The sequence below is a fragment of the Oncorhynchus keta genome, chromosome 33, assembly GCF_023373465.1.
Source record: "Oncorhynchus keta strain PuntledgeMale-10-30-2019 chromosome 33, Oket_V2, whole genome shotgun sequence".
Taxonomy (NCBI): domain Eukaryota; kingdom Metazoa; phylum Chordata; class Actinopteri; order Salmoniformes; family Salmonidae; genus Oncorhynchus; species Oncorhynchus keta.
Genome location: NC_068453.1, coordinates 10,008,330 through 10,034,793, shown reverse-complemented (window position 1 = coordinate 10,034,793; position 26,464 = coordinate 10,008,330). Strand labels below are relative to the sequence as shown.

The 26,464-nt window shown below is 42.1% G+C and overlaps 1 protein-coding gene across 1 annotated transcript; it reads right to left on the bottom strand.

The window, feature by feature from the left end:
• Positions 1 to 745: 745 nt before the first annotated feature.
• LOC118366197 (myoD family inhibitor domain-containing protein-like) lies at positions 746 to 25,300 on the bottom strand. Its single transcript, XM_035748685.2, has 5 exons — positions 24,817 to 25,300; positions 24,387 to 24,549; positions 22,418 to 22,546; positions 5,608 to 5,901; positions 746 to 1,082 (listed from the first exon to the last, which is right to left on the bottom strand). The coding sequence occupies exons 2-5, from the start codon at positions 24,478 to 24,480 to the stop codon at positions 832 to 834; spliced, it is 768 nt and encodes a 255-aa protein (XP_035604578.1). The 5' UTR covers positions 24,481 to 24,549; positions 24,817 to 25,300; the 3' UTR covers positions 746 to 831.
• Between the last annotated feature and the right edge of the window lie 1,164 nt (positions 25,301 to 26,464).

Genomic DNA, 26,464 nt, shown 5'->3' with positions numbered 1-26,464 from the left:
CCAGCTAGCATATGTTCTCATGTTCTGAGCAAGGAACTTAAACGTTAGCTTTCTTACATGGCACATATTGCACTTTTACTTTCTTTTCCAACACTTTGTTTTTGCATTATTTAAACCAAATTGAACATGTTTCATTATTTATTTGAGGCTAAATGGATTTTATTGATGTATTATATTAAGTTAAAATAAGTGTTCATTCAGTATTGTTGTAATTGTCATTATTACAAATAACTAAAAATTGTCAGATTAATCGGTATCGGCTTTTTTTGGTCCTCCAATAATCGTTATCAGTATTGAAAAATCATAATCGGTCAACCTCTACTAAACACACTAAAAGGCTGCTAAATATCAAAGTAAAATATGTATTCCTTTGATTTTGCGTCAGGAATTGACAGTTTGGTCGAGAAAAAGAAGAACACTTTTAAAGGCAAATATGTCAGTCGGATAGGATTCCTGAAATGATAGAGATCTTCCTATCCAATAAGGCATCTAAAGTAATACTGTTTAAAGAGCTGATTAACATATTTGTCAACAGTAAACACACTTTGGTTAATTAAAACAACATGTTTATACTTGTGGTATGTAACAAAAGCATTTCTAAACTATTTTTGGCCCCTGCTTGGCCATGTTGGCAGAGAGGCCCAGTGTAGATTAACAGATCTCTCGGTGTAGGCTTATATCGAAGGCACGCACTTGTACACACGCACATATGCTAACTCACCCCCCCATTAACCCACACACACTTTCCCCCTCTCCCTCCCTCTGCTGGAGTGTAAAGTACAGGTTACAGTAGCAATACGGCCATCATTCCCAATCCCATCATGGCCCTTCCTATGTGGGGAAGCAGATGCCACAGCACTCCATGCAGATCTCCAGGCAGTCGGAGGACTCGCAGCAGGCGTCCATGATGCCACAGTCCATGTCGTCGCAGGGGCAGTTGCAGTCGTCTCCCATGTCCTCAGCGCAGCAGCAGCAGCAGACCTCCGACGTGCAGGTGCCACAGCTAGCCTGGGCCACCACCATGTTGCACAGGGTCAGGAACTCACAGAACAGACAGGCCAGGATGCAGTGGACACAGCAGTCTGGGTCCAACACACACCATGTCCATAGAGACGGGTGGAGGATGATGAAAAAGGATGAAGGATGCATGAAAAAAAACACAGAAAACATGATCAAATACAAAGAAAAACAGAAAACAAGAACTAAAGCCTATTAAAAGCCAGTGGGAAAAATCTGATTAAAATCCCCGCCTGGAACGGGGCGAGTTAATCCCTGGGTCCTTCGTAATCAGAAGCCTTGAGCAGGGCTCAGGCAGTTATACAGTCACAAATCAGACTGGCCAATTACTCAGACACATACAGTATGATAATGTCCTAACAGTAAATAGGGCAAGATAACAGACTATCACTATTAACTGACAAAATAATTTGCAAAACAGACAAAACCACAGATTGAAATGGAACAACAGTAGAATAGTCAATAGTAGAATATTGTCTCTATGGATGAAACTGTGTCCATGACTGGGTGTGTGTATTGTGTGGGCGTGAACCTGTGTGTGTGTGTGTGTGTGTGTGTGTGTGTGTGTGTGTGTGTGTGTCCGCACGTGTGCATTCAGGTGCATAAGAGAGAGTGTAAACTGAGTAGAAGGTGCAGACTAAGCAGGGAGGAGGAAGGAGGGCCAAATGGAATCAGGGAAAATTCCAAAAGGGACTGAATTCCACTTTTGAGTTTTGATTAGCAGCTTTCTAAATAATTGGGGCATTATCATGCAAATGCAGACATGATTACGTAAAGCTGATTAGCAAAGTCCGAACTCTTCTCCCTGGCAAATTGTTGTGCCAATGCTGCCGTTTTCCTCATCACTGATTAACATTCAACCTCTTCTTCGACCTTTTACGTGGCTGGGGAGCACAACGCCAAATCACTGTTCTCTTCCAATGAACGGATGGAAAGCCCTCTCTGCTTCACCAATGAGACAGCTGTCGTTTTATTTCATGGAATTTATTACTCCGGTTTTTGTTCAGAATGTAAGTGATGTCATGCACTAATGGCCGTTACATGAAAATCAGGTGGAACACAGTAAAAACAAAAAAAATTGACGGACAACAGATTTAGACAAAACGATAAGCAAAGAACATGTAGAAATTTTTAAAAATCAAAGCACATGCAAGCATTTTAAACAATGTTAGCTGAAATGAATAAACAGCTTTGTACTAAGTCCTGTGTCCTACGTCACAGATCTCCTCTGCCGGGCTGTTTTCTGTACCATGCAAGGAGCTGAGAAGGCTCTCCCAGCAGAGAGATGCAGAAAAATGCCAGTACAAACAGAGTGCATTTTCAGACCATCCTCAACCTGTCAGAAAGACAGGGCTCCTTTCTGACTGGGTTTGAGGAAGAGAATGAATGAATGAAGGAAATGAGGAGAGGATGGGACGGGCTGAGGAATGCTCATGTTTGAGCAATCAAAGTTAGTTTTTTTTCCCCCTGTTCCCTCACACAGGCAAAGCTTGACCAGTGGCGCTGTATAAGATACAAACCAGATAGAATGCCAACATGGAACGATACAATTGTGTTCCCAAAGATGTTTGAACGCAGCTAAATCATAGGCAAACTACCACGGAGACACTTTCGAAGAAACGCTTCATTTGTCAGCATTTGAAACGATGGCATTAAGTTACTGAAAAATCATGAATTCATGATACTGTGCCTATACATATTGTGCACCGTATTCTAGAACTGAAAGCGCTTGTGTACTACTGGAGAAAGTGGAATGAGCAGAACTTTGCCAATGTCAAATGATGAAACCTCAAAGCCTCTCAAACCTTGAAAGACGCCTGGCAATAATTAAGCTAGTACCAGAACAGTACACGGTTCTGATACAAAATGATCTAAATACTGGCCATAGCGTCAAGCAGTTAGGGCATCTTAGTTAGCTATTCACTTGGATGTATGATTCAACAGCAGCGATTAGTGAAAAACCTTACAGAAGGGGGCGAGGAAGGGGGCTGGGTCATGTACACAAGAACGCCAGACATCTCTCCTACCACAAAGAAAAATACGGCGGAAATTGACACTGCCTCAGCGAGAGATCGTTCATGTTTAATGTCAGGCCGCGGCGAAGATGCCCAGATTCTGGAGGGCCAAAAACAGCGGCGAGCGCATCAGAGGAAATTGTTTGAGACATCTGGAGAAAGAAAAAAACTCCAAAGGCTCACATCAAAAAGAGGAGCAGCATGACATAAAACAAGCTGGAATGGGTGCACACCATCGAGCCAAAATGAAAACATTCAAAATGAAGAGAGACTGTTGGATGGAGGGCCAGGATACTGCCTAGCTGCCTGCCAAAAGCACAGGGAGGGAGAGAGGGAGGGTGAGGGAGAGCTATTGAGAGGAGAGGCCCACCCCATGCAGTAGCCTTTACTGTGCAAGTCCATAACACATGAATGAGGGTCAAACTTGTGGCTTTGGGGAATATACAGACAAACCAAGGTGTGACGACAGAGCATGCAGACTACAGAGCAAAGAAAGCATTCCAAATTAGTCACAACAAAGCCCTTAAAAAGTATTGAATGGGACTTAAGGAGCTCAAATCATTTATTTTTTAATTTTTTAATTTAAACACAAAAAAAGGCCCCAACCGACCCCCCAGCCTGACTAAAAGACGAGTGGTAAACAACTCTTCAGTCAGTAGGAACTTATCACAGCTTTATTTCAGTGCTAGAGATCATGTGCCAAGAATGCTCTGTTGTAGAATCCCCTGAGCTAGGTCCTCTTCCAGAGGAGCTGTTTGGTAGCTCATTTCACAGGCAAACAGATTATGGTAATCCATGTAAACATTAAAACACAACAGCTTGCTGTTTTCCGCCGGGAAATAAATACTTGAGTGTGAACATATTGACTTTAGAAAACACAAGTCGGGAAAATAAGCAACACAAAAGCTGTAATGAGACAGACTTATTGAACTGTTGCTGCTATTTGAGTTTTGCCAATTAAGACGTGGAAGAAAACATGACACCGGTGGAATACATCATTGGAGAATATTTCACTTGTATCATACCTTATATTTATAGGGAACTCTATCACTTGTTAGTCTTAGCCCTACCGCCAATCTGCTGCATATTTCAAATAGCGTAACCTTGGTGAAGACAATCTCAAATTCCCCAATCCATATAAAAAACACACAGTGAGCTCCAAAAGTACTTTGTTTTGGCTCTGTACTCCAGCACTTCGGATTTTAAATTATACAATGACTATGAGGTTAAAGTGCAGACTGTTAAGCTTTCATTTGAGGGTGTCATTCAGGACTACCCATAATCATGGTAGCATCCACATGAATGAAGGTGTGTTTAGTAACATATTCTACTCTTATTTGCAATCAAAGTGACTCCAGAAGGACAACACATTATGTACCATTCATTTCTATTGGGCGCCAAAATCATCTGAAAACACAACCAAAATAAACAGCAAATGCATCCAACAAGTCTGTAAGAGTCACAAGCTTGATGTAATCATTCTGAGCTATGAATATAGGACCAAATAATACACTTTTGACTACTTGCACACACATAAGTGAATTTTGTCCCAATACCTTCAGTCTACTAAAATGTGGGGACTATGTACAAGAAGTGCTGTAATTTCTAAACGGTTCACCCGATACGGACGAAAATACACAAAAATTAAAGCTGGTAGTGTGCACTTTAACCTCAGTCATTGTATCATTTCAAATCCAAAGTGCTGGAGTACAGAGCTAACATAAAAAAAATGTCACTGTCCCAATAATTTTGGAACTAACTGTATCACACTTCCTATCATCCAATCTTATTTTTACTCCCTCTTCCTCTATAAGACAAAGTAAAAGACAAAGTGAGAGGAGTGCGAGACGAGGCGATGATAAGCAGGGAGCAGCAGGCAGGTTAGATAATGGATAGCAGATAACAGATAGCAGACAGCTGTTACAAGATAAAAAAGAGGATGTGTGTGTGTGTGACTCCCAGACAGACAGAGCCACTGTTAATGAGGAGCCACAGTGGGGCTGGAGACTGGAGGACAGACATGAGCCCATGCAGAGGGAGGAAGGTATGAAAGGACGGATGACACTTCGCAGGCAACCTGGGCGGCTCAGCCTCATTAGCGGGTCACACCTTACTGACCATTAGTCATTCAGAACACCAATCACCTTCATTACACTCACCTCCGCACAACACCAGAGAAAATGATGGTTCCTCCTGAATTCTAAAATCCATCCTTTCGGTTGTTGTTGAGTAAAATAAAGCCATAGGAAGCAGGCCTTGACCAAATGAAAGTGTACTTTCATCATTAAAATAAGACAACCGACAGAATCTGTCCATTTTTGACTGTCTATTCTGTCCCCTCCACAAATAGCATTTTAAATGGTGGAAGACCTGCCCTAAAGGTGTTGATGAAGTGCTAGGGGAAAGTCAAGCCAAGCAGATGAAGGATGTGTGTGTTCATTGTGTGATTATTAGTGTGTGAGTGACTCTAATGACCTTAAGTTGGAGCACAGTACTTACCTCCTAGTGAGAGAGTGTGTTCTATATAAGACAGAGTATGTGTGTGTACAGTCGGCGCCCAGTACTTATAACTCACCCTCTGGTAACGTCCCAGGCTTGTGGGATCCGGTGGAGCTTCCCTTACTCTGTCTGCTGCTGTCACTGTTGACCGACAGGCTGGAACGAAGCTGGCTCTGCATCTTCTGGGAGACGCCGGGCGATGGGTGCTGCTCCACCCCACAGGTACATTGCCGGCGAATTCCATTGCCGTTACTCAGGCCGGTGGAGGATTGGTGGTCATTTTGAGTGCTGGCAGAAGCAGTTTCTTCTTCTCCCTCGTCGGGCTCTCCCTGCGCAGAGGTGGTTGGCTGGGGCAGCGGCTGAGGTTGAGCTGGATGGGAAAAGTTTTTTTTTTTAATGTCACACTCCTCTCTTTTCAGTTAGTAAGGACTTACTGTGCTTTCAGCATGTTTGACAGAGAACATGGCATTTATTCTCTACTCAGGTTATATAGAGAAGGATGTTTAGAAGGTTCAAGGTACTGCGTGTCTTTGTTATGTGCTCATGACAAGTACCAAATAAGTCACTTAAGGTTACTTTTTTTGTAACCCTCAAGATTTCTCGTTTTGATCTTTGCATACCATCAGAACAGATATGGGAATCCCGAGGCTAAACCTTCAACAACTGTCCTTTTCTTGTACTGTCATCGTAGAGCCTTAACAAATAAAAGAGCACAGAAGAGGATGCAACCTTCACCACAGCCAAATGATCACACAGTACAGTATCCCTGTAGGTGAACAGTGATTGAACAAGCGTTTTCTTGGAGAAGCACCCAGGTGAGTTAAGACGGAGAGAGAGAGAGAGAGAGAGAGAGAGAGAGACTGATCATGATCATGCATTCCTGCCTCTGCTACAGTAGAGTAGTGATTTCCCTTCCCCTTTCGCAAAGCTCTGGCTCTTCACACTCTTACAGTCGCTCCACGTGTGACAGGTAGCAGCCAGCCATGAAGAGTCAACCCCGAACAAATGAACGTCGGGCCATCTGATAAAATAAAGGGAGCGGTGACATTTCCAGGGGAAGAGACTCCTGCACCTCCAGCTCTACAGGGAGCTAGCTAGCTCCTGCATTTTACGTCCCATCTGCATCACAAAGGAGAGACAAGTAGCAGCACGGTAACTTATTGATCTCTGTTGAATTATTCAGCTCTTTAGGGTTTCTCCCCCTTTCTTTTTCACAACCTCTGCATTTTTAGGGTGCGAGTGCTGTACAAGAGGCAGCCCATACAGCAATACAACACTCACAGGGGAACTTTGTTGGCGACAGCCACACGATGTAGTGTTGATTTGCAGAGTGCTACTACTGTACCTGAACTTTTCCAAGTCCAAGTGGATGCACCAAACAGCGATCTGAAAATGCCCATTCTTTCGTTCCTTTCTGCTCACCAACTAGTACAAATTGTTAACAAGAGAAATGAAAATTGAGCTCTAGCCAAACGTTTTTTTACAACACTCAGCACCCGGGGGGAGACTTCTCTGACGAGAATGTAGATGCAAAACAATGCAATTAAAGAGAGACACTGCTTTGTCTCCTCGTACAGTGGTCCGCATGCTGCCTCTATAAACAAATAAGACTTTTGGGACCAGGTTTCAATGCAAATTGAATTAGCACAAAGGAGAATTCATTATGCTCTGGTTTAAACCCAGGTTGATGGATTTGACAGCTTTTGACGTGACATTGTTAGTAAACTACGGTGGCTAAAAAGGAGATTCAACAATTGCTTGTTGTTTTCTTTCACCATATCCACATGTAACTTGTGTGATATCAATTTTGTTCTTCTATAGTGAACATCAACAATCTATTCTGTGATAAGGCACATTTTGTAACAGTGGAATTCAGAATCGGCAACAAATACACCATAATATAAACGAGTACAAAAGTTATCTTAAGCTTGCCACCCAAGTGGCGCAGCGGTCTAAGGCCCTGCATCGCGTCACTACAGCCTCGGGTTCGATCCCAGGCTGTGTCACAGCAAGCCGTGTCACAGCAGGCCGTGACCGGGAGACCCATGAGGCGACGCACAATTGGCCCGTCGTTGTCCGGCTTAGGGGAGGGTTCGGCCGGCTGGGATTTCCTTGTCTCGCCATGCTCTGGCAACTCCTTGTGGCGGGCCGGGTGCCTGCAAGCTGACCTCGGTTGTCAGTTGGACGGCGTTTCCGCCGACACATTGGTGCGGCTGGCTTCCGGTTTCAGCGAGCAGTGTGTCAAGAAGCAGTGCGGCGCATGGCTCTCGACCTTCGCCTCTCCGGAGTCCGTAGAGGAGTTGCAGCAATGAAACAAGACTAACTACCAATTGGATAACACACAATTGGGGAGAAAAGGGGGTAAATGTAAAAAGTGATATATAATAAACTCATACCCTTTACTGAAATAGCCTACTGGGTGGGTACAAACACAGTATGTAGGCAGGTCTATGTGACGCCACACTGGCCTAAAAGACGACATTTGCCTATGAAATAAATGACCCATAGCAGCTTGTGTAATAAAGCAGTCTCTTTTCTCATACAGAGGTCATGGAGGCATCCACAAACGACCAACACACAGTCTGTCTATTCCCTGCCTCAGCCAGCATAATTACCTTTCCCTTTGGAGAAAGTCAAGCTTTCAATTTACGAAGTATAAATAGTTATTAGGAAACCACCAGATAAAAAAGCAGCGGTTTGGGTTTCCGACACACTAGAAAGCCTAGAAAGTGGTTCAAGTGCGAGCCTAGGAAGACACATTTCCAGGGACAGGTTCCCAGAGTCTCTGGCAGACATTTTTATTTTTACCCAGAGAAGGCAATGGGAGACGAAGATGAATGAACAGGGTAACATTCAGAATCATTGATCACGTTAATGATGATCCTGCCAAAGATGACGGCATGATGAACCACGTAACCACACTGAACCAAGCCAGCTTGTAGAACATAGAATATACTGTAGAACTCCTTCTGGTAATACGAGAGAAATAGAACTAGCAGCAATAGACAGTAACAGTCAAACATCAACTTGGATAACAACTGTATACTCTATAGATCAGGTATACAATATAAATGCCTATGTAATATAAATGCACTACAAAGTCAATATTCCTACCCAGACAAGGAAACATATCCCCCATAAAAAAATATATATGAAAGAAATCCCCCCAGAAGTTTCAATAATCATAAGCGATTAAAATTGAACAGTTGAGTGGTTTACCACAAAAACTTGTTCGGAGCTGGTGGACGTACACAACCTGACAGAGCGCATTAAAAAAACATGTTTAGGAGAGGAAGAAAAAAAAAAGCACACTTCAAAATTGGACTTCTAACCACCCGATTTCTAACACAACAACTGTTGAGAGTGTACATCTGTAGTTGAATAATACATGGAGTAGTCCTCTACACAGGCTGTCAAACATATCAGAGGGAACTGGGGGTGAGTGGTTCTTGACTGTCTAAGCAGCATCCCAATTTGGTCCCTTATATCTGACAGGCTCAAAATATCTCGGGAGCATTTTTTATTTTATTAAAAGGCCAGTGTTTGATGGATTCATGAAGAACACACAAATATAATTGCCATTTGTCACCAAGTGTTCAGCAAGTAGTACCCCCACGCCATGGGGACAGCAGCACCGGTGCGCCTAGAGCGCGCTACGGTCTGTGTGCGGGATCGCTCTGTATGTAAAACTGTGTATAAACACCTACGTTTTGTTTTGTGTGCCAGAAAATAGGTCCTACAGGAAGAATTCAAAATTGCACCCAAAAGACACGAGTATAACACTGACCCACCAGGAAGACACAGGAATATGAACATCAACTCAAATGTGCTGTATAAACAATTATACGACTAAGAGGTCAAAACAGGGCAGCTTGGAATTCTCATTTGCATATTACTACGCTGTAAGTCATAGGTAAGGCAGGAGCTGGATTGAAAAACATAGAACGCTGTGCTTCTATGGCTCAATCCTTTTTAATATTAAACGGGAGAGAGAGTTCTGTTTGCAGAGACCTATTAGGATGCCTATCATAAGGAACATACAGTTAGTTATTCAAATGTCACACGTCAGCAGGCTAAACAGATCCATCCAGCCCCATCTCCTAACAGCTAGCCAGATACAGCTTGTCAAATGCACTGTGGAATACTCACAGGGGGGGGCAAATATGACAAACAAGATGGAAACTAATCCAACAGGAGCATCTTTCAAAAACACTGAAAGGCACTTAAAATGGTAATTCTTCAAGTAACTTGTTTGTTTATCTTTGTACTCATTACATATGTACATATGTACATATATTCCTACACATGTTCCGACCTTATACCTGGTTGATCGAAATGCTAATTTGTGAATGTGCCCATGACCTAGCAGCGGTCTCATCGTCCCCTAAACAGCCTGGGGTGGCGTTTCCCCTCCTAACAAACACCCCTGTAATGTCTGGCTGGCTGGGTTGCTCAATCCAAAAGGGATAGATTTTCTCATTAGAAATTATACGTCTCCCATTCCCATAGTTATAGACGCAAAACCAGGGGAATTATATGTGGAGAAGGAGGGGGAAATAAATAGCACCATAAATGTTATTACAAAGGCTCTGATTTTAAAAAAAATCCTTCGGCATATCAAAGCTCATTTACAGTTTGACCTTCCAACTCTGTGACAAGGACTTTCTTTATTGTGTCAGAGGACAGGTTGTTGGAAGCGACATGCAATGTCAGAGTCATCGTGAGTTGTCCTTTCAACTCCCCCAACTCAACACAACCCAGGCTGTGATCATTGCACATGTGAGCATCAGGCGTAAAAAAAAAAAAAGCATTTTAATTGCATTCAAATTGATTCAAATGTAGCGTGAAGATGATGATGAGTGTTAGGGTGCTGTAGCTTAGAATAGCCTGGATAAACTAGTCCAACAAGCCTAGTCTAACTAATTAATGGACACTAGCTAAGAAACCTAAGAAATTATTGTATAGCAAGAAGGCATTCAACACATGCAGCATAACAGGAAAATATCATGCTTCAACAGAATACAATCTCAGAATGACTCTGTGGTGGTTGTCGTGGTAATGTCAGATCACTCCTATACTAAAAAAAGTAACCGTCCAACTGATCACACAAAGCTCTATTCATCTTAGCCTAGTGACCATCGGCCATCTGTGCCCGTTGAGGGAACTAAATGACCTTCTCTAATTGGATACTCTATCAGCAGGACGTGACAGGTTACGCGACAGAAGTGTTTTAACTTCATTAGCCCCCCTACCCTCCATTCTGATGGTATTTTATAATATAGCATCTAATTCCTGGAGAAACATCCATATCTACAGTAATGTCTTATTTTCTTGCCGTTTTGAATGAGGAAAGTTACTACTACTCAGCTGGTTTTCACCGTGGCACACTTAATTCTCTGTGACAAATTATCATTCAAATTTGGGCCTTCAAATGTAACCTGCTGTAGTGATCTGACACTTGAGTGTTTTAATATTCTGAGCCATCCTCTCTTTCCCTTGTTTGCAGTCTCTTCCCTATTTTAGACTGCCTCTCTCTCACCCTCTTGATAACAATGACAAGGAAAGCAGGGCGTCTGGGATTTACTCATTTCAAATTTGGTCATTTCGCCGCTGATTGAGGGGTAAAAAAAATAACCCCTTCGGACCTTGTTCTGCTTAGTTACATTTTACAGTGGAGAAGGCAACTTGAAAGACAAGAGCTTGATTCGACGACCTGAGCCTTTCAAGGCGCTCTTGGGAGAGGTGGAGGCTATCATCAATTACCCTTCGATTTCAAAACGGAACATTTGGCGAGATTAATATGTCTGACTGCTATACAAATCATTAAAATCACCCAATGAGATGCCGTTTTCTCTTAAATGAATCACATTGAGAGGAAAATCATTCACATTGTGCAAACGCCAAAAGCTCACAGGCGTTGAAGTTCTTCTCGTTCCCCCTCTCGTGTTGTGTGGAATTTGGTGTGCTGCTAATTTGAGTGGTGCAAATGTAGCATAACAGAACAGATCAAAGACATCCACCACAGCCTTAAAATTAAACTTTTCTCCCTCCTTTTCATCCAAGATAAAAATAAATTAAAATACCTGTGCTGTGACTGTCTTAAGCTTTATAAAATCCACATTTTTCCCAAATCTGTTTCCATCTGAGAGCAAGAGAGGAACGTAGTAAAATCAAATGTAAACATGTCTTCACAAGTTTAAGACAATTCACATATAGCACAGATTTATGCTTTACACAGGCATCTACCACATTTTCTAGAAAGATCAATTATGACGTGACTCAGAGCAGGCCTAGGGGATCTGCCAGACTCCATACTCGCAGAGTGCTCCACCCTCTCTGACGACTCAAAACCAAAATTAAGCAGCAGCGAAGTGGAGTGAGGAGATTATTTTCAGCTTCAGTTACATTGATGACTCACAGATTCCACAACTTTCTAAATCTCTATGCTGAAGTTCGCTACAAATTCCACAGGAAACAGACTTGTTTGAAATTCAAAAGGGGCACAATGCATCTGGAGGGAGGGCATTACTGTACTAACAGCACCTGAGAGGAGGACAGATGCATTCCAAATCAACACACAGCAACAAAAAAACTACAAAAGGAACTAGGCAAAACTGAGCTGTCCATAACGGCCAGCTAGTATAGGGTCTGTATGGGGCAGTCAGTCTATAAAAAATATCTATAGACATGGTTCCTTTATTTGCTCAGTATCAATCTGAGCATTAACCACAGCTAATGGGACAGGTGTGGGTCAATGGTCTTTGTCTTCAGAGGTGCCAATCAGGGCCTTAAGCTGTGTGATCAGACTAGGGGACAGAGGTGCTAGTCTGCCTCTGAGTGGGTTTTTAACGGAGACGGACGTATTGATTTCAGCTCTAGCCAGGGAGCGGCGTCTGCACTGTCTGAATGGAGCCAGCCCTGCCAGGTCCCCAGTCACAGTCCAGTGATCAGAGCCCTGGCAGAATGACCTACCAGAGAGGTGGTGAACTTGCAAACATCGTGGGGCCAACATCACTAGAGATCTCTGTAATAGAAAAGGGTTTTAACCTTAATGTTAGAGTCAAAACCCTGTTAGAAGCCAAGTAATCCCCCCTGCACTGCTCTCATTTGAAGTGGGACCCTGTGTGTGTGTGTGTGTGTGTGTGTGTGTGTGTGTGTGTGTGTGTGTGTGTGTGTGTGTGTGTGTGTGAGTGAGTGTGAGTGAGAGAGCTTTTCTTCTCTCTGCTCCAAGGCACTCTCTCTGTGCTGTATTGTGGAGTTGGTTGGGGAACCAACAGAGTGGAGCTGCACCAGGGCATTACTGTTCAGGGAATGCAGCAGAGCCTTTGCAGTAGAGTTGATATAGCGGAGCTCTGTGCACACCTGCTCTGACTGCTCCAAGAAGACAGGTAAACTAGGGAATGAGATCTAGGCCTGTGTGTTTTAGTCCGATTACAAAACTGACAATTTGAATGTGTTTGAGTATTCAAATCTTCCCTCCAACACGGCAAAACAATATTTCGTTCTCCATAGCCAATAACCTTGTTTATTTGCATTATGGCGGTGATAAGATATCCACACATTAGAAATACTTGTGTATAAGATTTCAGTACACAGATGGGTGTGAATACAGTGCCTTCAGAAAGTATTCAAACCCCTAGACTTTTTTCACATGGTTACAAAAAACAGCCTTATTCTAAAATGGATTAAATAAAAATCCTCAGCATTCTACACACAATAGCCCATAATGCCATAGGGAAAACAAGTTAGTATGAATTTTTGCAAATGTTTTACCAATAAAAAAAGTATTAAATTTTTTTTTTTTTTAAGTATTCAGACCCTTTGCTATGAGCATCCGCTACAAGACCATGGTGCTTGCCTACGGAGCTGTGAGGGGAACGGCACCTCAGTACCTCCAGGCTCTGATCAGGCCCTACACCCAAACAAGGGCACTGCGTTCATCCACCTCTGGCCTGCTCGCCTCCCTACCACTGAGGAAGTACAGTTCCCGCTCAGCCCAGTCAAAACTGTTCGCTGCTCTGGCCCCCAATGGTGGAACAAACTCCCTCACGACGCCAGGACAGCGGAGTGAATCACCACCTTCCGGAGACACCTGAAACCCCACCTCTTTAAGGAATACCTAGGATAGGATAAAGTAATCCTTCTCACCCCCCTTAAAAGATTTAGATGCACTATTGTAAAGTGGCTGTTCCACTGGATGTCATAAGGTGAATGCACCAATTTCTAAGTCGCTCTGGATAAGAGCGTCTGCTAAATGACTTAAATGTAAATGTACTCGAAATTGAGCTTCGGTGCAACCTGTTTACATTTAAGTGTCTACAGGTTGTTTGGAGTTCACCTGTGGTGAATTCAATTGATTGGACATGATTTGGAAAGGCACACACCTGTCTATATAACACAGTTGACAATGCACGTCAGAGCAAAAACAAAGCCATGAGGTCGAAGGAATTGTCCGTAAAACTCAGAGACAGGATTGTGTCAAGGCACAGATCTGGGGAAGGGTACCAAAAAAAGTCTGCAGCATTGAAGGTCCCCAAGAACACAGTGGCCTCCATCATTCTTAAATGGAAGAAGTTTGGAATCACCAAGACTCTTCCTAGAGCTGACAGCCTGGCCAAACTGAGAAATCAGGGGAGAAGTGCCTTGGTCAGGGAGGTAACTAAGAACCCGATGGTCACTCTGACAGAGCTCCACAGTTCCTCTGTGGCGATTAGAGAACCTTCCAGTAGAACAACCATATCTGCAGCACTCCACCAATCAGACCTTTATGGTAGAGTGGCCAAATGGAAGCCACTCCTCAGTAATAGACACATGACAACGGCTTGGAGTTTGCCAAAAGGCACCTAAATACTCTCAGACCATGAGAAACAAGATTCTCTGGACTGATGAAACCAAGATTGAACTCTTTGGCCTGAATGCCAAACGTCACATCTGGAGGAAACCTGGCCCAATCCCTATGGGGAAGCATGGTGGTGGCAGCATCATGCTGGGTGGATGTTTTGTCAGCGGTAAAGACTGGGAGACTAGTCAGGATCGAGGCAAAGATGAACGGAGCAAAGTACAGAGAGATCCTTGATGAAAACCTGCTCCTGAGCACTCAGGACCTCAATATGTTCACCTTCCAACAGGACAACAACCCTAACCACACAGCCAAGACAACACCGGAGTTTCTGAATGTCCTTGAGTGGCCCAGTCAGAGCCCGGACTTGAACCCGTTCGAAGATCTCTGGAGACAACAGAAAATAGCTGTGCAGAAACGCTCCCCATCCAACCTGACAGAGCTGGAGAGGATCTGCAGAGAATGGGAGAAACTCCCCAAATACAGGTGTGCCAAGCTTGTAGCGTCATACCCATGAAGACTCAAGGCTGTAATCGCTGCCAAAGTGTGTCAAAGTACTGAGTAAAGGTTCTGAATACGTATGTAAATGTGATGTTTTAATAAATTAGCAACAATTTCTAAAAACTTGTTTTTGCTGTCATTATGGGGTATTTTATGTAGATTGATAAGGGGGGAAAACTATTTCATCAATTTTAGAACAAGGCTGTAACCTAACAAAATGTGGAAGTCAAGGGGTCTGAATACCTTCCGAAGACACTATCTAATCATTTCACTTTATTATTTTCAAATCTCTTTTTTTTGTTTAAAACATCCACAATGAAAATGCTTCAACACTTCTGGAAATGCTCATTTGAATGCTTAAAATGTCCCATATGAAATCCATCTACAGCAAGACAATGAGGAAATAATTACAATGGCCATTTTAATCAACCCCTGTTCTACCTTTTCACCCTGTTTATACTGTTTTTGATTCCATGACCCACGGGTAAGTAATCACTTGAAAATGATGCCTCTGTTTTTAATGCACTCTTGCTTTAGACACATTTTGTTCAGTAGAGACAGGGGGTCTACTGGATTACAAGAAAGATTTAGCTCATGGATAACAACAACCATGCTGTTCTTTTTGGCAGAAAGAATAGCACAACAAAATTGATGAGACACATTTTTTGGAATATTGATGATATAGGAACGTTTCTGAAGTTCACAGGATCTTACCCTGTTTACTAGGGTGCTACATTTTGTATGTGGGTCTAACTCGTTTTTACACAACACTATTCAAAACAATGACAATTCCTGGATATCTCACTATTCTGCATTCATTTCATAGATGCTATATTGAGGCATCAATAAGCAAGCTCTTCTGCAACAATTCATCAACACACATCTACCATTGGAAGTGTCAAATATGAACTACCTAAAAGGTCATTTCTACACCCGGGTAAATAACCTTGAAGCTTCCAGAGTAAAAGCACAATCAGGGATTCACACAAAGGCCACACTAATGTCTTTCTTTTCAAGGCGACAGCCATGTTATTTGACCTCACGACTTCACTTCAGAATTTCCCTCAAGATAAAAAAAAAAAGGAGAAAAAAAAAGAATCATTTGAGCAGCCAGGGTTCTTCTTTATCCACGGCGAGAGCACTTCAACTATTTGACAATCACAGTGAATAATGTGGCAATTAAACACCTAAAACTGGCATTAGGTCATGGCAATTTATTTAAGGCCCGGGCCTGCAGAGGCAAAGCCCAGTCTGGAGGAGATATCACCTGAGTGTATTCCCCTAGGGGCCAAGCCTCACAAGACCCTGCTAGCTGCCACATACTGGGGCCTTATAGGTGAAGGGCTCTAACAAAAAAACAGTGACCTGAACATACATGCCCTTCACGCTTTGCATAATTAAGGTCAGAAATAAACTTGCGTTATTTAGCTCAAGTTGACTGTTAAGAGTAACTTAATTTAAATCTGAAACCAGTTGTTTTAGGCTAAGTTGTAGTGAAACACTTCAATTCTGGTCTTCATTTTAACAGTTTGTTGCAAGTGATATATTGGTCTTTTAGTAGTAAATCTAGCTCTTTTTACCCCTAGCGGATCAACTCTACTCTAGCTTGAGAAGGTTCCTCTATGTTATCTCAAAGGTTGGGTTCAGTATGAAATCCACTCCATTCTAGATGTGCTGGGTGGTACCACCTCAATGCTTACTATAAAAGCAGGTGACAGCGCGCCTTATTTGGCAATGGTCTTGGTATGTGGAGTGTGCCGATACATTTAGCTAAATGCTTCCTTGACCACTGACGTTACACGAAATTCAGTAAGGCAGTAAGGCACGTTTCCACATATGATCAAATGCAACATTTTTGCTTACCGTTTCACACACCTATGTGCTTTTATGAAGAAAAAACAAACATGTACACTACAGTTCAAAGGTTTGGGGTCACTTAGAAATGTCCTTGTTTTTGAAAGAAACACTACTTTTTGTCCATTTAAAAAACATCAAATTGATCAGAAATACAGTGTGGACAATGTTAATGTTGTAAATGACTATAGTAGCTGGAAACGGCTGATTTTTAATTGAATCGAACCCAAAAATGCTGATGGTTTTATTGCTTCTTTAAATCAGGACAACAGTTTTCAGCTGTCCTAACATAATTGCAAAATGTTTTCTAATGATCAATTAGCCTTTTAAAATGATAAACTTGGATTAGCTAACACAACGTGCCAATGGAACACAGGAGTGATGGTTGTTGATAATGGACCTCCGTACGTACACCTATGTAGATGCTCCATAAATATATTATTATTATATAAATAATATATATAAATTAGCCATTGCCAGATACATTAGTCATTTAAAACATTAGCAATGTCTACACTATGACAACATTAGCAATGTCTACACTATTTCTGATCAATTTGATGTCATTTTAAAATGGACAACAATTTTTATTTAGCCTTTCATTCAAAAACAAGGACTTTTCTAAATGACTCCAAACTTTTGAACGCTAGTTTAGGCAATGAGGATTATAAGTTTATATTCATTGCTACATCCATCGTCAAAAGACAGATGACCACCATTGTCATGACAACTATTTTCCCAATCTCTATAACTGGCAGTCTATAACAGTTGGCTGATAGTTCACTGGTTGTGAGTTCTAATCCCACAAGGGGCAGATATTTTTCCTGGGCCCAAATACTTTTTATTCTGAAAAGTGAAACCATACCTGTAACTACCCTGGTAGTAGTAGTTTTTTTTTTTTTTTACAGTGCCCAAAACCAATTAGAGTTCATTTGACCATTTTATTTAACTAGGCAAGAACACACTCTTAATTACAAAAATGGCCTACACCGGACGAAGCTGGGCCAATTGAGTGCCGCCCTATGGGACTCCCAATCACGGCCGGTTATGATACAGTCTGTATTCGAACCAGGGTGTCTGTAGTGACACTAGCACTGAGTTGCATTGCCTAGGACCACTGCGCCACTCTTGACCCCCCCAAAAAGAGCTACTGCATAAATACTGCAATGCGGGTTGGATTGAATTGATTCCCTGATTTTCATTTTGAAGGTGCTGATTGCACTTTTCTTCCCAAAGCAAGAACGGAATAAATGTGGGTCCACATATCAATTATTTTTGTGCCCCATTGGGGACTCGAACTTACACCACAGGTGGCAATACATAAAGAACTCAGCGCCTTACCACTGTGCGTCAACTGTCCAGAGCCTAATATACTCGCAATGCACAGAATTGTTGGGGACTCGAACTTACACCACAGGTGGCAATACATAAAGAACTCAGCGCCTTACCACTGTGCGTCAACTGTCCAGAGCCTAATATACTCGCAATGCACAGAATTGTATTATCAGAGTGCCAATGGACTTCTGGTAAGTATGCTTTAGTGAGAAAGTGTTAGGATCAGGAAAAACAAAGTTTACCCACCAGCAAAATTAATATTTTTGAGCATCTCCCCACCCACAACTTCTCACCTGAATGCATAATTTGGGGGGGTTGGACAAAGGCTGAAATTGGGGCTGAAGTTACCCTTTCAAACAGAAATAGACAACATGTTCAGATAACAAGCGCCAGCTTCTCTGTTTTGATTCAGGCTAATAAAAAAACAACAGACCCAGACAGATCCCATGCAGCCTAGGGCACCCAACAAATTGGAAGTCGGACAGCGGGAGGAAAGAAAAAGAAGTAAAGTGGCACTATGTGGTCGGTAAGATGATTTCCTGTTTCAGTAAGCGAGGGCTTCATTAGAGTCAAGCAGGACCTCTATCCACAGGTTGGGTTTTTTGAAATCATTATTTGAAGTGACTAACACATGTTCCTGTGGGGTGACTACAATTGCTACATTAAAAATGTTGGCACAGACTTCTTTATTTTGTAGATGAAAGTAATGCATTTCACATGCAAGTAATGCAGAACACCATGGAGTACACTACATAGCCTACACTTAGGGCTGGCACAATAACCTTGTAACCGAAAGTTACGGATGAAGAACTATATGAAAATAAAATAACAGTCATAGCCCTTTAAAAAAATATATATATATTTTTAATTTGGGTGTGGAACAAACAGCTGACTGAAGACAGGACGGCCTACATTAGTGTGGCAATTTGACTCACATACACTCGCAATGGCTGCCTGGTATTGTGATGCAATAATTGTAATGGCAATGTAGAAAGTTCATTAAAATTATGCATTGGAATGTATTTTTGTCAGGAAGGAAGAGGAGAAAATTTACCTCAACGTTTTTTTTTTTTAACTTTTTTTTTGCCATTCCGTTATTACGGTGACCATGGTCATTTGGGTGGCCAATTCCCATCATCCAAAATTCCATGACCATCAGAACACCTACTTACACCTGCTAGCTACAGTGGAGACCTTAGTTTGACAAGTTCTTGCTTCAAAATCCCCGTTTGAAGCTGCGCCGGTAAACAAACCAATGGCAAGTCAATTAGCGTGAGAGCGAAAAGGCGCCCTTGAAAAGTTTAACAGCCTAGAAACAAAGAGCTGCTGCATCAGAATGTAAACAATCCTCTTACAGCTACATGGATGGAAGCAATCAGGTTGTTGTTGCTATTAGTGTTGCCTGACAACACACTCTCCTTATGGAGTGGCAAACACAACAGGGTTTGAGAGGAGTTCGAGTTGCTGCTTTTTCTGATTCTACTGCTTGTACTGACCTGGAATGTGGATTATCGAGTTTGTTTCAAACAGTCAATCTTGAGGTAATGAGATTGCTTTAGCCTCTTTTGCAAAAGACAGTGCGATTTAAGTATAAAATATTGCTTTGGCAAACTTGGCAGGTTAAATGACAAGCAGTAAGAGGCATTGTGAGTGGGTTAATAGTGACACCTCAAGACAAGAGATTTGGTTGGTAATGAACTGGCAGAACATTCTGGAAAGAACTTTGATAATAGAAACAACCTGTTCCGTTCTAACTCAGAGTTGGAAATAGGTTGACATTCACTTTCCATTCAAAAACGGTGAGAACTTTCCAATCAATGTATTTGTTTCCCCTATTATTTCTGCTGAACAAAAGGGCATGAGGAAGTGTTTACATTGCTTATTAACCCTTTACACTCGTTGCGAATTGAAATGTTTTACAGAAGAAATATGAAAAGCATATGCATAACCATGGTAGCAGTTGAAAGGGAACAGTTTGGCGATAATGGGACAATTATTACACTATAAAAAGGTGAGGACACAACAGTTCACCTGACAAGACTGAATCCAAACCATTACACTGTAGATTTGATCTGCATTTCACATTTACTGTACATTTTGCCGCATTTGTTGATAACGAAATCTGAAAATTCTCCGGAGACATTCAGTAACATGATAAGACTATTCCCGGGAAATGTGAGGTAGGTGCATCATAAGACCCCCCAAAAAAAAAAATGACAGGAGTTTGGTTGAGTGTCTCCAAGTGGCCACACACCTCGCCAAAGTGTGCACAGCTCCTAAGCAATTTCAATGCACTTTTAGAATGCAAAGAACAGTCTTTAACTCTTGTCGCGTGCGGTGCTCAACCTCAGAATGCCTGCCAGTCAAAACCCATACAGCGCTGTGAAGCACAGAGCCAGAGCTCTGACGTCATGTATAGCATGTTACTGTACAGCCACAATGTTCCAATTTAGACGCTTATTATTTTCAACTTGTATACCGGTATGAGTGTAAAGGGTTAAGAAACAACCAAGTGTGTCTCACCCTGACTGCTAAAATAACCACAGATTCCTTTGTTGCTATGGCCCCTTCTTTCGCTAGTAACTGGATATTTCAGGAGTGTAGCATATTTACATTTGAGTCACTTAGCACACGGTTTCCCAAACTCAGTCCTGGGGGACCCCCGGGTGCACATTTTGGTTTTCCCTAGCACTACATAGCTGATTCAAATAACCAACTCACCATCAAACTGTGATTATTTGAATCAGATGTGTAGTGCTACGGCATAAACCAAAACGTGCACCTAGGGGGCCCCCACCAGAGAGTTTGGGATCTAGCAGACGCTCCTCTCCAGAGCGACTTACAGTTCGTGCCTTCATCTTAAGATAGCTAGGTGGGACAACCACATATCACAGTACATTTCTCCTCAAAGTAGCTATCAGCAACGTCAGCGCTAGTAAGGGAGATTTTTTTAAATCTCACAAATAAAGAACCCCCTTGGGTTGTGCCGTGGTGGAGATCTTTGTGGTCTATACTCGGCCTTGTCTCAGGATGGTAAGTTGGTGGTTGAAGATATCCCTCTAGTGGTGTGGGGGCTGTGCTTTGGCAAAGTGGGTGGGGTTAAATCCTTCCTGTTTGGCCCTGTAAGTGGGTATCATCAGATGGCGCCACATTGTCTCCTGACCCCTCCTGTCTCAGCCTCCAGTATTTATGCTGCAGTAGTTTGTGTGTCGGGGGACTAGGGTCAGTTTGTTATATCTGGAGTACTTGTCCTGTCCTATCCGGTGTCCTGTGTGAATTTAAGTATGCTCTCTCTAATTCTCTCTTTCTCTCTCGGAGGACCTGAGCCCTAGGACCATGCCTCAGGACTACCTGGCATGATGACTCCACCTCGCCGTGCTGCTGCTCCAGCTTCGACTGTTCTGCTTGTGATTATTATTATTTGACCATGCTGGTCATTTATGAACATCTTGGCCATGTTCTGTTATAATCTCCACCCGGCACAGCCAGAAGAGGACTGGCCACCCCACATAGCCTGGTTCCTCTCTAGGTTTATTCCTAGGTTTTGGCCTTTCTAGGGAGTTTTTCCTAGCCACCGTGCTTCTACACCTGCATTGCTTGCTGTTTGGGGTTTTAGACTGGGTTTCTGTACAGCACTTTGAGATATCAGCTGATGTACGAAGGGCTATATAAATAAATTTGATTTGAGTTTGATGTTATCCGCTTCACTCTAACATGGCTGCAGTGCAAACACTCCATGTAAAACACTATGCTTGCCTTCTAAAAAGATTCAAGTGCACTGAAAGCTGAAACAAGTGGGCCTAGACAGTCAAAGTCAAACCACAACAGGATTTCCTCATTCACACTACAGAAAGCCGAAGGGTTAGAAGAGCAACCATGCCAACTATTGGTCATTATAGCAGAATGAGAGAACACGCATGCTACTTCATCCCATGTGATTGTTATTTAATCCCACAAGACCATTGTATTGGACTTCAAAACCATCTTGCCATTTCTCTCTGAAACTGGGAGGGTAACTTTTCAGAGGGACCATGTCAACGGGCATATGTCACTCTGCCACAGGGCCTTGTGACAACAAGTGTTGATTGACGATGCCAGCTTATGACAAGTCCGAAGGTCCTGACAGAACATGTTCATGACAAAAATATTACTCAGGTATGATAGCCGGGCTTGGCTACTACACAAGGCTATACATGTTTAGAGTGTTTCTGTCGCAATGTCATTGTTTCTGTCAATGCGCACAATACAGTTGTTAGGTATTGTGTTTTGTGTGGATCCCAGTAAAGTAACAGATGAGGATCTGGGCAAACACGTAAGAGCAGGATTTCCCCGAAGTGCCCCTCATTGTAACACTTACTTCGAACAGGGTCACAATAGGCCGTGTTTCCCTCCGTCACGTGACTTTGTACTTCGGTGGACGTGCCTCTGGGACACGATGTTCCGGATGGGTTTGTAGTTTCAGATGATTCGTTACGGTCACAAGCATCTAGGATCAAAGCCACAGAACATAAGAAAATGAACAACTGTTTAGCAGAAGAAGAAGGTGGGAGAGAGAGACGGAGAGATTGTTTGCATGCACTCCCACTGAACAACTCAACTGGTCACAATAAAGTTGCACTATGTACTTCTACTCAGAAACAGATGTAAACGGTGATGAGAAGGTCAACTTCGGTGGACGTAATACTACTATCAGGGACAGAAGGACAAGCCAAGTCAGGGCTGCCTTATTTTTTGCCAGAGAAAACATTGTCCTTTGTCGAAAGGTTACACAACAGAGTCGGGAGCAAGGCGGTTTCAGGTAAAAGCCAAAGCCAGATTTCTGGATCTCATTTTCTCTACTCTCGGGTGTGCACTACCTGCCAAGGTTGTTATAACCATAAAGACAGCCTTCATCTACATTGAAAAAAAGTATGTAGGCAAAAACCTGCTCCGATAACTATTCAAAAAGGTCAGATCCATCTCTCTGAGTGGCATTATTAGTACTATGTGATCCCTCATCAAATACTGTACATTAAATGATCAATGCAAAAATGCCATCTCCATTCCTGTTATGTTTAGTTAATTGGCTACAACATCAAAAACATCTACAATGTCTTTATGACATTAAAAAAAGAGGACCAAGGCACTCTTCATGCAATTAAAATGCCTTTATTTGTATGGCTTGTTCAACGGAAACAAAGTTTTTAAATTCTCACGCGTTTCGGCTGCATGACCTTTGTCAGGGAGTCTTTATGACATAGTTGAAAAGACAAATTCCGTTTGCTTCAGACAATTCCTGTATGTTTTTTTTTTTTTTGGGGGGGTTATGTTTTGGTTGTATCCATAGTCCTTTCATGTTGTTTGGTTCTGGAAAAGAAGGTGACGAATGGCTCAGCGCAACATGGCAAATGTTATTTTCCTTAGACGGATGATGTATTTGTTGCAGGCCTGTAATGCTGCCGCTCTGTTTGGTAAGCAATGGCAGATAGATGAACGAGCCACAGTGGCTCTAGATAGATATGGCCCAATCTTAGCCAGAGGCATGGGCTGATAGATGGCAAGTCTTTAGTCTTGGTGTGACTCCCTCCCTCTCAGATCGATGCACACTTACAGTAGCAGTGTGTGATGCATCGCTGTATTTAGTGACTACAGTTAGAAATAAATTAGCCTATTCTCAGAACATCTACAGCCTCCTGAGAGAGGGGAAATCCAGTCTTAACTGAGAAAGGCTTAGAAGGTCCAGGGAAAATCCATTGGCCACCCGTCCCTGTGATTGCTTACTCTGTCCTACTTTGCTATTTTTGACAGTGCTGTAATGATGCTTGGTATAAATAAGATGGGGTAACGGTTCACTGGCTGTTTGAAAGAAGAAAAACATATATTTTTTTTAAACAGGGCCAAGCTTATTTTACATGTGATAATCTTACGGCAACTAGAAAGTTAATTAAAAACTATAATTGGCTGTGGTTCCTGCTAATAGTCGCCAAGGCGTTCCTTCAATCTTTATTGCGAAATAATGAAAACATGAACATGCCTAATGCTGGTGAATAGATACTGATGTCTGGTAAAACGGCAGGAATATAATTTAGCGTTAATGGGTTCATGTTGGTTGTTATTATTGTTCTGAGTGAAGTGGTGGATTTTAACATGCAAGATCATGACTTCAATGATGACTAATCTCGACCAAGTTATTATTGATGGAATATCCCAGCAATGGTAAATTGACACCAGTGTTCATTGAAAGTGAAAGCGATATAGAGCACAAGTACAACACTGGCACCAAACCAGTAAACAACAATTTCATAAGAGTCATGTTGTCAGCCCTTATAAGCAGTATATTGTCATACCGTGGGAGTTTGGGAGAAGAGGACTTGTCTCCTGTTGAAGGTTCTCCCCTGGCCCAGCAGGCCCTTCCGGAGGTAAGACGGTATCCGTGGACATGAGACAGTCCTCTTGGAGAGATACACGACAGATAACGAAGGTTCTCCTTTTCCTCCTTAGCCCTTAACCCTGGGGATTTGAATGTAGACGTGAGTAACAAACTACCACTCAAGTGAACGACAATGCTGGTTCTCTCTCATAGAGAGCAGAGTATGAGTGACGTCAACCCACAATATGTCGTTAAAAGTTAGTGGAATTTTCTCCCTTTACTGCCTTACAGAAACTATACAAACGGCAAGGAAACCTGCAACTAAGTAGTTTACATTTCTACATATATGGTTATTTATTATAGGCCTGCACTGTAAACACATGCATAATAAGTTTGTTGATAAGTACCTTACAAACATGACAACTCCCTGCCTCAAGTTTGACTCATTCCCATCCCTCCTCCATAGTGAAACGCCTTCCCGTTTGAAAATGCAGCACTAGTTGTAAATTCAAATATCTCCAAAGTTATCCATAAATTTCCAATGATTCGCTTGATTCCGATTATCGCGCGGGACGAGTTGTAATATTACTCCTAATTGTCCTCGACGTTCTGCTGGTTCGCTTGATAAAAGTTTGGTCTAAAACATTTTCATCATATCCGGATTCTGAAAGCCACTCGCACACGCTCGGCCAGCTGCAGAAATTACAGTAGAGAGCAGTGTCGGAAAAGTCAACTTTGACGCGTAAACAAACTATTGCCACTTGACCGTATCCTAAACAAAGTGTCCTCAAGGTATAGCTGCTGCTTATTTGCTCTGAAGATTATTGTCTGCTTGTCACCTATCATTATATTGATATGCATCGATGCACCTTGTCCAAGAATGATGCAGATCGTCCTCCCAAGTCATCACACGACTCAAATCGTTTTTTTAAATCGAACTATTAGACTGATCACTACTGAAGTTTAAAACGTATTGAAGAGTACGTTTACAACATAATACGTGGCATGGACTCGCACTGTGTTCAATAATAGTGTTTAAGATGATTTTTGAATTACGACCTCATCTCTGTAACCCGCACATACAATAATCTGTAAAGTCCCTCAGTCAAGCAGTGCAATTCCAATACAGATTCAACCAGGACAATTGTCCAATGCCCTGTAAAGAATGGCACCTATTGGTAGATATATATACAGTACCAGTCAAAAGTTTGGAGACACCTACTCATTCCAGGGTGTTTCTTTTATTTTTACTATTTTCTACGTTGTACAATAACAGTGAATATAACTATGAAATAACACATATGGAATCATGTAGTAACCAAAAAAGTGTTAAACAAATCAAAATATATTTTCTATTTGAGATTCTTCAAAGTAGCCATCCTTTGCCTTGATGACAGCTTTGCACACTTGCCATTCTCTCAACCAGCTTCATGATGTAGTCACCTGGAATGCATTTCAATTGACAGGTGTAAAAGTTAAATAGTGGAATGTTATACAGAAGATAGCCCTATTTGGTAAAAGACCAAGTCCATATTATGGCAAGAACAGATCAAATAACCAAAGAGAAACAACTCTCCATCATTACTTTAAGACATGAAGGTCAGTCAATGTGGAAAATGTCAAGAACTTTGAAAGTTTCTTCAAGTGCAGTCTCAAAAATGGTCAAGTGCTATGATCAAACTGGCTCTCATGAGGACCGCCACAGGAAAGGAAGACCCAGAGTTACCTCTGCTGCAGAGGATAGCATCATTACAGTTACCAGCCTCAGCAACTGTAGCCCAAATAAATGTTTCACAGAGTTCAAGTAACAGACACATCTCAACATCAACTGTTCAGAGGAGACTGCATGAATCAGGCCTTCATGATTGAATTGCTGCAAAGAAACCACTACTAAAGGACACTAATAAGAAAGAAGAGACTTGCTTGGTCCAAGAAACACGTGCAATGGACATTAGACCAGTGGAAATCTGTCCTTTGGTCTGATGAGTCCAAATTAGACATTTTTGGTTCCAACCGCTGTCTTTGTGAGATGCAGAGTAGGTGAATGGATGATCA